We start from the raw sequence: 16,633 nt of genomic DNA, 5'->3' as shown, positions 1-16,633 counted from the left end.
ATACAGCACTAGTGTATTAGTAGCACACCAGAAGGCAATGTCATGTAACTGTTTGACAGTCTGTGAGTTAAAGCTGTGTGGGGAAGCCTCAACTCCTGACTGACTAGTTTGCTGCGGGCGAGTGGCGGTAACCACAGTGTGTTGCTGAGGCTGACACACCGTGTCAAAACACGGCAGCTTGTGGTAGCTCACGCACGGCAACGGAGTGCTCCGTGTGTCTGTGGGAGTCAGCATGCGTCTGGCAGGGTAGACTGCGCATGGGTGGAGGAGCTCTCACAACAAGAGTGTGGGAGCAGGCAGCCATGCCGGGCGCACAACCGTGGCAGGCTGTAGGCCAACGGGTGCATCGTCAACCTTCTCCGCAGTCGGAGTGTGGGAGCTGGCAACAACAAAAGCGGAGTGCTGGTGCGTGGGAGGGACTGCCGTGGGTTGCGGAGCATGCCGCATTGTGGCAAAACACGGCAGCTTGACAGCACCTTCCCACTGCTGATGCGGTAGCTCACGCATGTCAACGGAGGGTGCAGCATGAACATGCGTCTGGCAGGGTCGACTGCGCATCGGTGGTGGAGCTCTCACAGGTGGAGTGTGGGAGCAGGCAGCCGCAGTATCTGCTGAGCGCACAACCGTGGCAGGTTGTAGGTTAACAGGTGCAGTGTCAACCTTCTCAGCACGATACTCCTGCATGAAGGAAGCAAGCTGAGACTGCATATCTGCAGCATGGACCACTAGGGTCTATAAAAGACGGCAACAAACGGAGCTACTGTCCGTTGTGACTGAGGGTCTAAAACAGCTGGTGCGGCAACAGACGGAGTTACTGCCTGTTGCGGTACCACCTTGCCTCTCTCGGAAGGTGTGCAGTCGTTGAAGACTGCAGCGAGTCCGAACTGACCCAGTGGCTACACCTAGGCCGTTGGACTTGCGCGGAAGGGACCGACTTGCACTTAATAGCTGCAAGATTTGGTCCATGGTTTCTGCGAGAAACCTCTTCCGCAGACGAGGAATAAATGGGCTCTCTCGTCTTTGTGTGGGTGGGGTGATCACGTCGGCAACGTGTGTAGATACACCCGAAACCACGGAGGGAAACGTCTGTTCGTCGATCAAGGCCTGTGGAACCCATAAGTCCTTCGACATTACTTCTCCCCTGGGCTTGGGAGCTTGTAAGAGGTATCGGACTAGGTGAACAACTGGCACGAACAGACGAACCCTCGAACGCAACACTGTAACACTTTGCGCATATCACTTTATCAATTTTGATTTTCTGTTTGCACTTATTTCACTGAAATCGAAACTTTAAGTGATTTGTACCTGAAACACGCAATCCTATCCTTCATTAAAAGGTAGTAATTGCGAAAACAGTTTACAATGCAACAGAAAAACATAATGAAAGATAAAGAATTCAGTGGCTGGAAAAGAGACTAAACACTAGATCAAATAAACTACGTTTAAAATCTCTCACCGCATAAAGCCTGGGAACAAGAATAAAACTCTAGAAACGTTTTACCTTCTTCCCCTATAGCGACTAGGGAGAAGAGTAAAAAACGAGAACAACGTTACCCGCTTGAACGAAACGTTTATTCTCCTCTCTCTCCCTCCGTCTCTATCTCTCTCTCTCTCTCTTGACTTAGAACCTGAGAGAAGAGCCCAATTATATATCGTTAAAACATATTATTTGTTAAAGGAAAAAACTGAAAGGTTTCCCAAATAAAAAGTTCCTTTATTAGAATTAAAACCATTTAAGCTAAGAAAGAATGAACGAAACGCTAGAATCGATTTACTCTTACTGCAACGTGAAACCGTGAAATACTCTCTCTCTATCGTAACGATAGAGCGCATGTTGAACGTTCTGAACGTCAACAACTGCGGAGACTAAACTAAACGTTAGTTCATCTTTGAAAACAGTACGAGACTATCAAAGAAATTCTTTCAAAAACATTAAAATTAAAAAAGTATAAATTCTTAAAAGGAAAAACGATATGACGGGCTCAATGTTAATTAACTTCGGATCCAAGTAAGGACCGCCTACTATTAGGAAAGGTCGCATATAAACAAACATAAAAATTAATTTTTTATAAGTTTATAATAAATGGAAAGTTAATCGAAGAGGCCTATAAAGGCGGAGAGATATAAAATAAATAGAACTATAACTTGTTAAGCAAAATTACCAAAAACCTAAACACACTTCCGTCTAAGGGAAGGGTCGGTCATTTAAAAGTGAAAGAGAGTCCATACTCTCTTCGTCACCAACACTTCCGTCTAAGGGAAGGGTCGGCCATTTAAAAGTGAAAGAGAGTCCATACTCTCTTCGTCACCATAATTAAATCTATCCAAAACGAGTTCAAGTTTTGAAATGAAGATAAAACCCCTGTATAGCGAAAGCTCAAAACTGGAATAGTGTACTTCACCAAATCGTTGTGAAAACAAATCCAGTTAGGGACGGCGTATTTAGTAGGTCTTGCCTGTGGCACGACAGAGGGAAAATTGGTTCGTTGTTGACATAGAGTACTTGAGTACCTACTTGACAGATGGCGCTGTTGATGTACACCCCACCTGTATAGCGATCGCTGGCGTATTCCTCACGTAGATTTTGTCTGTCGGGCAGCAGGGATGCAGCTATATGATCATCGGGTAAGTTTGATATTGAAAAATCACAAATTAAAAGTAATTTATATTTTTCCTAACTATACATACCAGAGTCCTTTAAAAGAAGTATGTTTTCAGCGTAGTTGGAACTCAGCTGTTGAAATTATAACAAGGTGATGGTAGTTACTGTCGTGGACTCCTCTTTACAGTATATCACAGGTTTCTAAGGGCAGATAGGTTATATAATTTTTTTTTTTAAATACTGCAGTAATTTTTGGGCCTAAAAATTAATAAAGTAAATTACATACATACATATACCAATGCACTTCCCCCAATTTTGGGGGTTAGCCGACATCAAACAAATGAAACAAAAAAGGGGACCTCTCCTCTTTACGTTCCTCCCAGAATGACAAGGGACTCAACCGAGTTCGGCTGGTACTGCTAGGGTGCCACAGCCCACCCACCCCTGTTATCCGCCACAGATGAAGCTTCATAACGCTGAATCCCCTACTGCTGCTACCTCCGCGGTCATCCAAGGCACCAGAGGAAGCAGCAGGGCCTACCGGAACTGCGTCAAAAATGCTCGCCATTCATTCCTATTTCTAGCACGCTCTCTTGCCTCTCTCACATCTATCCTCCTATCACCCAGAGTTTTCTTCACTCCATCCATCCACCCAAACCTTGGCCTTCCTCTTGTACTTCTCCCATCAACTCTTGCATTCATCACCTTCTTTAGCAGACAGCCATTTTCCATTCTCTCAACATGGCCAAACCACCTCAACACATTCATATCCACTTTAGCTGCTAACTCATTTCTTACACCCGTTCTCACCCTCACTACTTCGTTCCTAACCCTATCTACTCGAGATACACCAGCCATACTCCTTAGACACTTCATCTCAAACACATTCAATTTCTGTCTCTCCGTCACTTTCCTTCCCCAAAACTCCGATCCATACATCACAGTTGGTACAATCACTTTCTCATACAGAACTCTCTTTACATTCATGTCCAACCCTCTATTTTTTACTACTCCCTTAACTGCCCCCAACACTTTGCATCCTTTCACACACTCTCTGACGTACATCTGCTTCCACTCCACCATTTGCTGCAACAACAGACCCCAAGTAGTTAAACTGACCCACCTCCTCAAGTAACTCTCCATTCAACATGACATTCAATCTCGCACCACCTTCCCTTCTCGTACATCTCACAACCTTACTCTTACCCACATTAACTTTCAACTTCCTTCTCTCACACACCCATCCAAATTCTGTCACTAATCAGCCAAGCTTCTCTTCCGCGTCTGCAACCAGTACAGTATCATCTGCAAACAACAACTGATTTACCTCCCATTCATGGTCATTCTCGATCACAGGATCACTCTGAGGTATCTTAACCTGTCCAGTTTATTTCTACACACATATGCAACATCGTTCTGCCCCTTTATAGGTGTTGTGTGGTGTTTTTACAGGTTTCTCTAAGAATGTGAATTTCTTTCAAGCCTTAAGATGTCAGGTGAATGTTCTGCCCCTTCTAAGGTTTCTGACAGTGAACCTAAGGATCTGAAGAAGAGGCTTGCTATAGTGGAGAAGATGAAACTCGTTGACATACTTAAGAATGGGAGAAGCTGTGTGGATATAGGACACTATTACAGCATTAACAAATCTACTGTTCACTCTATCAAGAAGGATCAAAAGAATTTAAGGACGACAGCAAATGTCACTTTTAACAAGACTGCGAAAAGTGTTGTAACTTCCCACAATAAGGCCATCCTAGGAATGGAGTTCACGTATCCTCAATGATTAGTGTTCAGATTGTAGTTCTTTCATTTACGAATATGAAAGGATATTTCAACTGTAAAAATAAGTTTTACCTTAAAAAGTGTTTAAGAGCTTATGAGTTTATATGTGTTGGGAGGGTTTATAAAATCTTAAATTTATAAAGATAATAAAAACTATAAAAATGATGAAAAAAAAATATACTGTAGATTTCTATATGTACTTCATGGCTTTTCAGCTATTGTGGGGGATATCTGGAACCTAACACACATGATAGCAAAGGGATTACTGTACTCCCGCAGATAGTGGTCCATAAATATTGTCTAGGGTTTCCAAACTCCAGCCTTCAACACTTGACTCATTGACTGGTTCTTTTTAAAGGATAGTGTACAACCAATCCCTTTGACTCCATGGGCATGAGCTCAAGCAGATTATTCTTGATCCCCAGCAGAAGGAGGATACACTCCTAATCATTCCTTGTAGCCAGAAGGATATGGTATTCTTGGAGATCTTCATCTTCAGTCTTCAGTACTTGTACAACTGACTAAAAGGCTTTGTAGCTGTGTCTGCTTGAAATGCCATGAAGTTTGCCTACGTGCTGCTAATGCAAGGAGGAAGATGGTCTTTGAGAGTCATATCTCCCTCAGATGCTTCCTTAAAGGTTTGTAGTTGGCTAGCTAGAGGGACTGGAGAACTCGGGTAACGTCCCATGAAGATGGTTCAACTTCTCAAAGCTCCTCCTGAGTATGGATAACTCGCAAAAAGGAAAGATATAAGAATTTCCGTCTAAAGATCTGGCTCAAGGCTAAGTGATAGCCTTTACATGTACTGAGAGGAGTTGTGGAGAGGCTCCTACCGGAGAAATACTCCTTGTATGACGCCAATCACAGAAGATGGTCCACTTTGCCTGGTGAACATCAGAAGAGGATCTACTTAGATATCCAGAAATCTCTGCAGTGCATCAGAAAAAGCTTTAAGCTCAGAAGACGTGCTAGATCATCTCCAACTGTAAAGTGACAGGGATGTCACCGTGTTTTGGCACCTCTGCAGGTGGGGCTGGCAAAGTATTTTGGGCCATCAGGGTTGTTCTATCTGTGCCTTGACTAGGAGCATCAGCAGGTCTGGGTGCCATTTGGCATGTAGCCATGGGAGCCACCAGGTCTACTCATAGATTTGAGGTGGTCAGCACCCTACTGATTACCGTTTGAATTAGACAGAAAGGCGGAAAAATGTAGATGTCGTAAAAATGTAGATGACAATTGTCCCATGAATGTTGAAATGTATCCTCTAGGCCACTGCTTGATCTGGTACTTAAGTGATATAGTACCTCCTTGCTCTTTGAAGTATGACACTACAGCAGTAATGGTAGTGGTGGTAGGGTCCTTGCCTGGTGATTGCCAGACTAGGGTTTGAGTCCCGCTCAAACCCCTTAGTTATTTTGGTCGCTGCAACCTCGGGGGTTGGGGGGAGCCTATATGTCTATCTGCCGAGTCATCAGCAGCCATTGCCTTGCCTGGCCTTCCTTGGTCCAGCTTGGGTGGAGGGGGCTTGGGCACTGATCATATGTAATGTGGTCAGTCTCAAGGGTATTGTTCTGCTTGATAGGGCAATGTCACTGTCCCTTGCCTCTGTCATTCATGAGCTACCAAGTGGCCTATAGGATACTGATGAAATGACTGCAGTGCCAGAAGAGCTACCTTCATTTCCACAGTTGATGTGCAGGCATTTCTTTTTGTCAGGTCAACACCCCGAGGTGGTCTGATTCCTGAGATGTGCACACCATCCCACATTTGATGTGTCAGTAAAGAGAAGCATTTCCAAAGGAGGACACTTTACGGGACTGTCCTTGATGGGGTTCTTGTTGTTTAGCTACCAAACTAGATTGTTCCTTGCCCCTTGTTGGCTGACCAGTGTCATTTCAGACACCACTGGAGGGATTTCTGATGGAGACCCCTGTGAGGAACAAGCTTCTACAACAACAAATTTCCAAGCAGCTGTTGCAACTGTCGTGCCAGTAGTTTTTGCCGGGAGAGAAAAGGTCGTGATACCTTTCTGAGTCTGCTGATGCAGTCGTCTGATGGAAAGACATTTTCAGATGTATCTATCAGCATTCCTAGATACTCCATTCTCTGCTTGGATGAGAGACTGAGAGACGTAACTTCTCCCGATGAAGGAGCTTGTCTCAATGCTGGAGAAGCTGCTTCAGAGAGGAAGACAAGATCAGCCAGTTGTCCAGTTATCGAAGGAGGGGAATTACATTGGCATGATCCCAAGCTGACACGAGAATGAACGCTTTTGTAGCGGTTGCCAGTCCAAAGCATAGGACCTGGAATCTGAAAACCTTCCCGTTGAAGTAGTTCCCTGGTGACTTGAAAGTCACAATCAATTGAAGAATGAGTGTAATTCAGATTGCATGGTTTCTGATCGTGTTGTTTTGATGCTTGTGGAGAACAAGCGCAAGTATTTCTATCGAGGATAAATCATTCCCATGAAGACAAAACACAAAGGGAAGACCACAAGGAAAGAAACCTTGGTGCTCTTGAAAGGAGGATTTCATAGCCCGTGCTAGCGACGAGAATAATCAAAGGTTCCTCTCTCACCAGTATCCTGGACTTGAAAAGCTAGAAGAAGGCAGATACTAGAAGTCCTGTAACCCCAGACTCACTGAGGAACAAGCACGAGAGATCCAATCGTATGGTGTATGACCAGCATGTAGAAGATCGATTCCAATCTTGTAGAGACCAGAGGCAAAATGGAAGGCCAGGTCAGGGTTATCTCTGGAACTCTATTAAGAAGGAGAGGAAGGAGGGTAGCGTCTATCCTTCTACATGAGGGTGTTCGTGTTCAGTTCCATACAAGACAGAGCAGTGAATGTAGGGGGTATATTCCCCTTTTCTGTGTAACAAAAAGAATTTTCTGGGAAGATTTCCTGATATAAAACCTCGTCTCACTTACAAGATGATTCCATTGTAATAACTTAGTTCATTCAATTCTTCTTTTTACTTTTCCTCTCTGTCTCTTCACCTGTAAATCTTGCTAGTTTTAAACCTGATATGAAAAGAATGCATACTGCATTTAAATGAAATCTGGTATGGGGTTGAGAATCAGCACACTGTTATGTCAAGGTCGAAAGCTTGTGAGCACGCTAAATGGGCTATGAGTCCATTAACAGTGTGGAAAGTGCATAAAGTACCTAGAACATCAATGATTATCCTTACTTTCCCGGATGCTGATATGCCTTTCCACATTGACATAGAAAAAATGGAAGGATTAAAGTTCAAGATAGTTGATCTCCAGCTCGCCGATTGCCAGTTCGCCAGCTTGCCGATCGCTGATTGTAAAGATTCAGATAATTATCAAATTATCCCCACAATTGAGGGAATATCTATAATAATATATATTGATATACTAATATATTATGGCATTATTTGTTTTTATCATTAGAATATAAACTAGAACACTTAAAAATTGGCCATGTTCGCTGTTTTTTTCACTTCTTTTTTCACTTCTTTTCCTTTCTTTGAACCAAATTTACTGAGATTCAACTCCTTGTTTAAACCAACAGGGAAAAATACCCCAGTGAGGAAAGGAAACAAGTACACTACAAGAGAAGTAATGAACAATTGAAATAAAATCTTTTAAGAACATACTAGGATTGTATTCCCTAGTAGAAACTCTTGGCATGTACCGGTGGTTAACTCAACGTTCTTCGAAGTCTTGGCATCACTGAAGCATCCCAAGGAATATCCCTGGAGTAGAGGGACAAGGGTGGCGGCTAATATCCTGACCAGTAGTGAGCTTCTGTTTCTTGTACTGAAACGCCTTCCCGTAGAGGGTCGGGTTTTGGTACAGCCGTGATCCTCCTATGTAACTATGTAGAGGAATACTGTAGGTCAACCTCTAATGAGACTTGGATTCCTCTCACATGAGAAAGAAAGTCATAGGGTGTTGATCCTTTTGGGTGATTGCATCTATCTTGAGCTCTCTAAAGAAGGTGGAGGGCAAGGGTAGCGACCTTCATCCTGTCTGACAGTGTGTGTATTCAGTTCCTTTTGGGACTGAGTGCTGGTAGCAGGAACAGGATCAAGTATACCTCGTACTGACCCACCACCTAGTGTTAGGGTGGAGGGTGGTACAGCACTGGCTATCTCATGCGTACGTTGGGCGAAGTCGGACAACGTCTTGTGAGATTTTGAATGATCGGTCTTCACAGATGGTTTCTTCTTCTTTTCAGAGCAGCTGGTATCACATCTGGAAAGTCAGGCAATGGCTGCTGATAACTCAGCAAGTCAAGCTATAGGCTTCCCCAAACCCCCCATCCTTGGCTCACAAGGATGGTGAGGTTGCAAACACTACTAGAAACTACTGAGCTTGAGTGAGTCTCGAACCTCAGTCCAGCAGATCACCAGGCAGGGACGTTTGCAATAGGCCACTACTTGAAACTACCAAGCTTGAGTGGGTTTCAAAACCCGGTCCAGCAGATCGCTAGGTTGGGACTTTTCCAATAGGATACCACAACCCATTGATCAACTAGGAAGGGAAAAAAAGGGCAACCCCCTTCATCCTGACTTGCAGTGCTTGAGCTTAGCTTAGTATGAGTGATGAGTGTACCCTCTCTCTTGCGGGGAGAGAAATGGTAGTAGTGACGCATACATGACTCCTATTAATAGGTCTTCCTGGATTTCTTCGAAGATGAGTAGCTGTAAAACTCATAAAGATGAGTTGAAGAGAAGAAGGAACTTGAGATTCACCTTCTGCAGGGTCATATAGGCTAATGATGACACTCTACACTATGAAGTAACAGCATAACCCGAGGATATGTCCTTAGTGCGTTCCCAGGATCGGATTACGTTGTTGTCATTAGAGGGCAATACTCTCGAGGTAATTAACAGTAAACAGTATTGCTGTCCAATAGGAATAAAAATGTGAATATCGGCAGGTTTAAAAGTCGCTCATGAATGACAGAGGCAAGGGACAGTGACACTGCCCTTGCTAGTAGGACAATGCCCTAGAGATTGACCATATATACATATGATCAGCACCCAAGCTCCTTCTCCACCCAGATTAAACCAGGAAGGGCCAGGCAATGGATGCTGATGATTCAGCAGGTAGACCAATAGGCTCCTACAATCCCCCATCCTTAGCTCTTAAGGATAGTGAGGTTGCTGACACTACAAGAAACCATTGAGTTTGAGCGTGACTCGATCTCCCGTCTAGTAGAATGCCAGGCAGGGATGTTCCCATGAGCCACAGCAACCTGTTACGCAGCCACAGTTACCAGGAAACAACTAAAAATCTGCTATATTATCGCCACTGCACACAATGATCTGCCAATAAATTGCCTAAAAGTTAAGCAAATGATTAAAACTGCCAGGAGAGGGTGCCAGAAGTACAGCTGTACTATCCGGCAGCTAGAAACAAAAGTGGCTATTTAATGTAGCTATAGGAACAGAAAAGTTCCAGCTATGCTGAAAACATTCTCGTATTACAGAAAGGGGTTTGTATATATGTTGGAACAAAGTAAGATTGCATCTACAGAAGCTAAAAATCATTAAGTTTTTGGAAGATTAAATAATTAATGAGTAAATCAACCCATATTTGCTCAGATAATTGAATAGGAGTAATCAATCTGAAAGTGAACGCTCGTTTATTGCGGTAGATAGGTTCCAGACCCGACCGCGATAGGTGAAAATCTGCAAAGTAGTGACACCATATTTACCTATTTATTTAACATGTATATTCAGACTTTTAAAACCTTCCCTTGTACGTAGTACTGTTAACAAACTACCCTTTAATGTACAGAACACTTAATGCATGTACTACAGTACCCTAAACTAAAAAAGGCACAAATATTAAAGGCGATTTTATATCATGCGTTTCCTAAACACGCCAAAAAGCACGATAAAAAATGGCAACCAATGTTTTGTTTACGTTTCTCTGATCATAATTAAGAAACAAACTCATTTAGTATACACATCTGTGTATAGGTTAGTTTTTGCATCGATTATATTGATTATACAGTATGTTGATTTTGTTATTACCAATGTTTTACTTAATTTTTCTTAGGACTTCCAAATGAAATGTTTTTCTTTATGACGCCGCCTGAAACGACGGCGTCATAAAGTACGCTCAGTAAACAAAGAAGGCATTTAACGCGCATGATGAAAGTGATAAATAATGATATTTACAGTAAAAGCTTTTAGAAAATATGTTATTACAAATATTATTTACCGTATCTATATAAAATCATACAGTACATACTGTAGGTAGCAAAGCAGGAAAACAATTTACGAGAGAGAGAGAGAGAGAGAGAGAGAGAGAGAGAGAGAGAGAGAGAGAGAGAGAGAGAGAGAGAGAGAGAGAGAGAGAGAGAGATTGTTTTACGTACGTAAATGTAAATTTTAAACAAAAAAATATGATAGGTTACAACATGTATACTCTTCAGACTTTTAAAACCTTCCCTTTAACTTAATGCATACAGTACTAAACTAAAACAGGCACAAATATTAAAATGTTAGAATATTAAAGTAAAAAATAAAGATTGTTACTGTACTCACCACGAAAGAAGTTCAAGAAAAACTTGAATGATGATGGCGATGAATTTGCTGCACAGTAGAAATGATGATGATGAAGCTGATGATGTCTTCTACTGTGCAGCCAATGATAGTATTTTACGTCTCTTCAGACGAGGTGTCTTTTCCTGGGACACCTCTTCAACTTCTTCCTGGGACACTTCTTCAATTTCTTCCGAGGGCATAATAGCAGGAGGAACTGGCTCTTTTTTGCGAGGCTGGAAGAACATTGTGATCGGAAGTTGCTGCCGCTGCTTCTTTTTTCGCTCGAAGAGCATCCTGTAGGGAGTCATGTCTACATCGATTTTGTTGAATTGCATAGAACGAACCATATTCTCGTCCCACTCTTGCGACAATTCTCTCAACTCCTTCGCAAGGTTGCAGAGCTTGGCAAGCCGTTCTAATGTTAAGCCCGTTTCTTCGACAATTTCTTGGATCTCTTCCTGTGTTTCACTGTCTTCTTCACTGGCCGATTTCGTCAGGTCTTCGAGGTTTGCGGCCGCGTAACTTCTGCCTTCTTTCAACATATCGAGAAGTGTCACCTTCTCAGCAATCGTCATCATTTTTCGGTGGCGTTTAGGCTCACTACCAGCCTTAGTAGAAGCAGAACGCTTGGGAGGCATTGTACAGTAGGGTTTAACAGAAAGTTCAACAAAAAGTTCAACTTAAAACAGTCACGCACAGCACAGTTAAAGTCCACAATAACTTAACAACATCTACACAGCGATACGGCGGGAGACAAAATGACCGCGAATACGTAGATGCTGCGGGTTGGAGATGCGGGCAAAACACCAATCACAGGCTAGATAACAAAACTTGGGTTCTGATTCGTCATCTATTAGCGCTTGAACCAATCACAACCCGTCTTATATGCTACGTAGGTTACCAATTCAAAGTACAAGGTACCCTACGTATACTGTACAGTAATAATAATAATAAATAATGATAATAATAATAATAATAATAATAATAATAATGATAATAATAATAATAATAATAACAATAATAATTTTAATAACAACAACAACAATAATAATAATAATAAGAATAATAATACAGCTTTACGTACGCTATTTTACGCTTGTTTTGTTGTAGGATATGTCTCTCTCTCTCTCTCTCTCTCTCTCTCTCTCTCTCTCTCTCTCTCTCTCTCTCTCTCTCGTACACTTATTCGAGATGTGATTTTTGCAACAAAGAATATTATTGGATGCAGTACTACGTACGTATACATACAAAAGATTCATGGAAAAGATGCACATCCATTACATTTGTAGTACAGTAGTAGCCATCAGCAGCCTTACACCATTCTAATATGGTATGACTGCATCTGATTTGCGTTTCATGTTCGATTTAATTTTACTACGTACTGTATACAGTACTGAATTATCGTATGATCACATTCTCTTTTCGTGTTTTATTTCTTTCTGTGCTGAATTATATGTCATATGTAATGCAATGAACAATCAGTAAGAGCAGATATTACTAATTACAGTATTAATGGAATTACTGTACAGGTAACGAAATATCGTATTTGGGGTCTTCAGATATCGCGGTATTTTCGAAATTTCCGGAAAATCCGCGATATGTATATATATGTGGGTTATGAAAAAAACGCGAAGTGGTGAATCCGCGATGGTCGAATCGCGAAGTAGCGAGGGCTCACTGTACTCTAAAGAGAAATAAAAGCAAATATTTTTAGGTAACATTGTTGGACATTTCATTATTCTGCCATCTGCAAAAATTACAGTTATGGTTACATAAGAGTTATGCTGTGATGTAAATGGTTGGTTCTTTTGGTTACATGTGGCATTATCCTAGATTCAAAATTTGTTACGAAGATTAATTGTTTTTTATTTTTTTCACAGACTTGGGTATGAACCAATTTTCATTGAGCTTGTGAATAGAGGAGCACGCCTTGACCTTTGTGATTTCTTCAACCAGACGCCATTGTGGTTTGCTGTTAAAGAACAGCGGCTGAGTTTTGTCCGGACACTGCTGAAGAGTGGGGCACCCATAAACTTCACAATGGCTACTGAAAACCCACTTAATATTGCAATGCAATTTCTTGGTTATCGAGTGAGTCTTTTAATGAGTTTCATTTCAAGAGTTGATATTCAATTTTCCCGCGCGTTTGTGCTGGTTACATTCTTGCTGGATTTAAAGGTCCGTTTTAATATCCCATTTGCTACCCATTGCTATTTTTATTTCTGTGCCCTTTGGTTCCTCCCATCTACCTAACTCCATCTTTTCTTTTGACAAAGATTATTTTTTCTTATCTGTTAAGAGTATACCCTTCAGCCAGCTGTATGGGAGTCGAGAAGTATAACTCTGGAGTCTAGTTAAACAACTTTACAATCATAATACAGTAATAATAAAGATTCCAATGAGAGCTTTGATTGTTGATTCTGCACAAATTGGATTAATTTAATTCAGTTTAAAAGTACAGTGCAATATTATTTTTAATTTTATTCTACTAGAAAGGATGTTCTGCAACTGTAATGCAAAAATTATATATATCTAACAAAAATGTAAAGGACCGTATTTCCTATTTCAGGGCCGTCGGGAAATGGCACTGGAGTTGGTAGCTGCAGGAATACCATTAATACATGAAGACTATAGAGGGCGTTCACCACTTTTTTATACTATGAAATATGAAGATATTGATTTTTTTAGGTATACAGCTCTCTCTCTCTCTCTCTCTCTCTCTCTCTTTTCTGAGGAATGGCAATTCACTTTCAGCTTGGCATTGTTTTACAAAAACTCTCTCTCTCTCTCTCTCTCTCTCTCTCTCTCTCTCTCTCTCTCTCTCTCTCTCTCTCTCTCTCTCTCTCTCTCTCTCTCTCTCTCTCCTTTTATGAGGAATGGCAATTCACTTTCAGCTTGGCATTGTTTTACAAAAAAACACTCTCTCTCTCTCTCTCTCTCTCTCTCTCTCTCTCTCTCTCTCTCTCTCTCTCTCTCTCTCTCTCTCTCTCTCTCTCCTTTTATGAGGAATGGCAATTCACTTTCAGCTTGGCATTGTTTTACAAAAAAACACACTCTCTCTCTCTCTCTCTCTCTCTCTCTCTCTCTCTCTCTCTCTCTCTCTCTCTCTCTCTCTCTCTCTCTCTCTCTCTCTCTCTCTCTCTCGTGACATTCTTTACAGTAAAAAATAATTGAAATAAAACACTTATTACAAAGTTGGAAAACCTTGCACAATTTTGAAAATATCTTTCTGAAATATTTATGTGACAATGTATTTGTAAAATTATTATTTACAGGTTATTGGTGGAAGCTGGAGTCGCACTAAAGAACTATGAATGGTTGGCTTCCAGTAGCATATCTTCCAGGTGGTCACAGAACTCAGACATTTTAGAGTGGATAAGAGAAGAACAGAAGTCCCCATCACCCCTAAAGAGGCAGTGTCGTTCATTTATTTACAAGCACCTAAGGGAAACGCACAACAGGGATGTCAGGCCATTAATCAGGGCCTTGACACTGACTAGTTCAATCCCACTTCCACCTTTGATTCTTAAATATCTTTTAATGGAGAATCTTTTGGCATCTGTGATTAGCTGTGTACATGATGACACCAATTTGTTGTCAGCATCACCTCCATCCTACCTCTTGTAGTTTTAGGAATAGCTATACCATTATACCATCTATCATATTGTTCATGCAGCTGGAATATTTTTTAATACAATCCATTGCCTTTAACATTAGCCCTTATAATCAGTTAAAGATATTGGATTTGCAAAGTTATTTTTTAATACAGTACTAGTGATATTAAAAGTTTGGGCAATAGAATGTTATTGTACTAATTGAAAAGATTAGAGTGGCAATTTGTAGGGAAAGGCTTTACTGGAGCATGTTTCCAAGAAGAAAGATAAAGTGCAGGACTCAACAGTTAAGTAAAGGACCCAGTAGCATGCTTGCTCCCCAAAGAATTGTCCAACAGCACAATAAGAGCAAGAAACCTTGCCAATGTGCTAAGATGCAGGAACTCTACTGCTCTTTCAGGCAGAAAATACCGGAGATAGTGTAGGATTAGACAAGTTTTAGTAGTAGAATCAGAGCAATTGTAACCGAATTAGCTGGAAAAGGAAAGCAGATAAGTTATAGATCCATCAGGGATGAAAAGAGTGAAAGTTAAACTTGCAAAAGTTGATGGGAACTTTATTAGCAAAGGAACAGAAATTATTTTCAGTTGTATGTGAGATTAGGATGCAGATTTACATAGTATGAGAAAAGCTCTTATGAAATATAATGGTAAAGTGGTTCTTGCTAAATATAAAAGAAGAAACTAATGACTTTTGTAAACTTTCTTGACTAGATGGCTAACCATGGTTAGGACAGAAAGCAATAACAGAAAAAAGGTTATTATATATGTTTCAATAACTGAGGTTAGGGTCAATTAGATCAGGGTTTTGGCTACCATAGTACCAGTTCTCCCAAAGAAAATCGAGGTTAAAGGCTTATACATCAGCTTGATGGGTGGGTTTCAGTTTTGCTCTTCTTAAGTGAATAACCCTTCCCAGGGGTTCCATTTGAAGTTCACTGTGCTTGCCGGTTAGGAACATAACTGTTATATACAGCTTTTGGATCTAGTCCTGGTTTTAGCAGTTAGTCAAAACAAAAAGCAATCATCATAATCAATCTTTGTATTCTTAGCTTAACTTTCTGAATGAATTGACTCAGGTGCAACTCCTTTTATAATTGCATCGTCATAATGAAAGTTAGCCTTTTTAATTCCATGAAATTTCTTTCTAAGGCAGTTTTCAGCTTGGTGGTCTGGTTAAACTAGCTCTAAGGTATGAATCCATAAACATTCAGTAATACTTCTTTTGCATAGTTTAACATTCAGCTTTATCTTCTCGCCTCTGACCAGTAGGGTAAAATTATTTTCCATTGCAAGAATGATTGATGAAGCCAGTGAGAAAAAGAGGGCGACATATTCATCCACTCTTGTGTGAATCTTGCCTGCCAAGAATCATTTATGCTGTTATAGAAATCTCAAATATTCTGCTGTACAAGTTTCAGTAATGTGAGGTAATGGTTAGTATCTAAGAAAAAAATTTAATATAAATATTGATATTTTTAGCAAGAGAAAGCTTTTCTTACTAAGACATATTAAAAGAAATTTGTTGAAGGAATGCTATACAAGATATTTATGGAAGAAAATTACTCGTAGCAAATTTACAAGGGAGCAGTGTGTAGATTACATACTTTTGCTGCCTTGAAAAAACTTAGGGATGCTATACTTTATGTGAAAGTGTATCCTCTACTTAATTATAGTACAGTTACTGACGTGATATATACTGTAGTTGATGATGATAGATGAAGGGACTGACGTTCACCTTGAATGTACTGTATTGCTGTTGTGATTTCTACATCCGTGTAATAATTTGACAGTGTTTTTGTACGATGAGCATTTTCCCATTTCATACACCTAGAGTGTAATCTTGATGTGGATTACTATAAAAAATCTAGGTCTATTAAAGGTTGTCTTATAGGAAATGTTTAGCAATGAGGCTGCTAAAACTTTTGTAGATCATGACCAACTTCTGGGAAAGCCTTAGGCAAAGCCCGTACAGGTCATAGAAAATGCCTTTGTAGGTCAAGAGCTGCTACTCAAGTTATTGACAAAATAAGATATTCTTACTCTGAATTTTTAGACGCAATATTTTATGTTTAGTTATAGGTATTATTTTAACTTTATCA

General features: G+C 40.6%; 1 protein-coding gene across 3 annotated transcripts in view; it reads left to right on the top strand.

Moving 5' to 3' along the window:
* Positions 1-16,224, top strand: part of LOC137659552 (protein TANC1-like) — a 67,864-nt gene extending 51,640 nt beyond the window's left edge. For all 3 annotated transcript variants that reach the window (XM_068394420.1, XM_068394419.1, XM_068394418.1), the window contains exons 4-6: positions 12,799-13,009; positions 13,488-13,606; positions 14,194-16,224. In XM_068394420.1, coding sequence (XP_068250521.1) covers positions 12,799-13,009; positions 13,488-13,606; positions 14,194-14,545 — 682 coding nt within the window. In that variant the 3' untranslated portion in view covers positions 14,546-16,224. The remainder of the gene's footprint in view (positions 1-12,798; positions 13,010-13,487; positions 13,607-14,193) is intronic.
* Positions 16,225-16,633: the final 409 nt, after the last annotated feature.

The sequence above is a fragment of the Palaemon carinicauda genome, chromosome 20 (genome assembly GCF_036898095.1).
Source record: "Palaemon carinicauda isolate YSFRI2023 chromosome 20, ASM3689809v2, whole genome shotgun sequence".
Taxonomy (NCBI): domain Eukaryota; kingdom Metazoa; phylum Arthropoda; class Malacostraca; order Decapoda; family Palaemonidae; genus Palaemon; species Palaemon carinicauda.
This window is presented reverse-complemented; position numbering and strand designations above follow the sequence as displayed.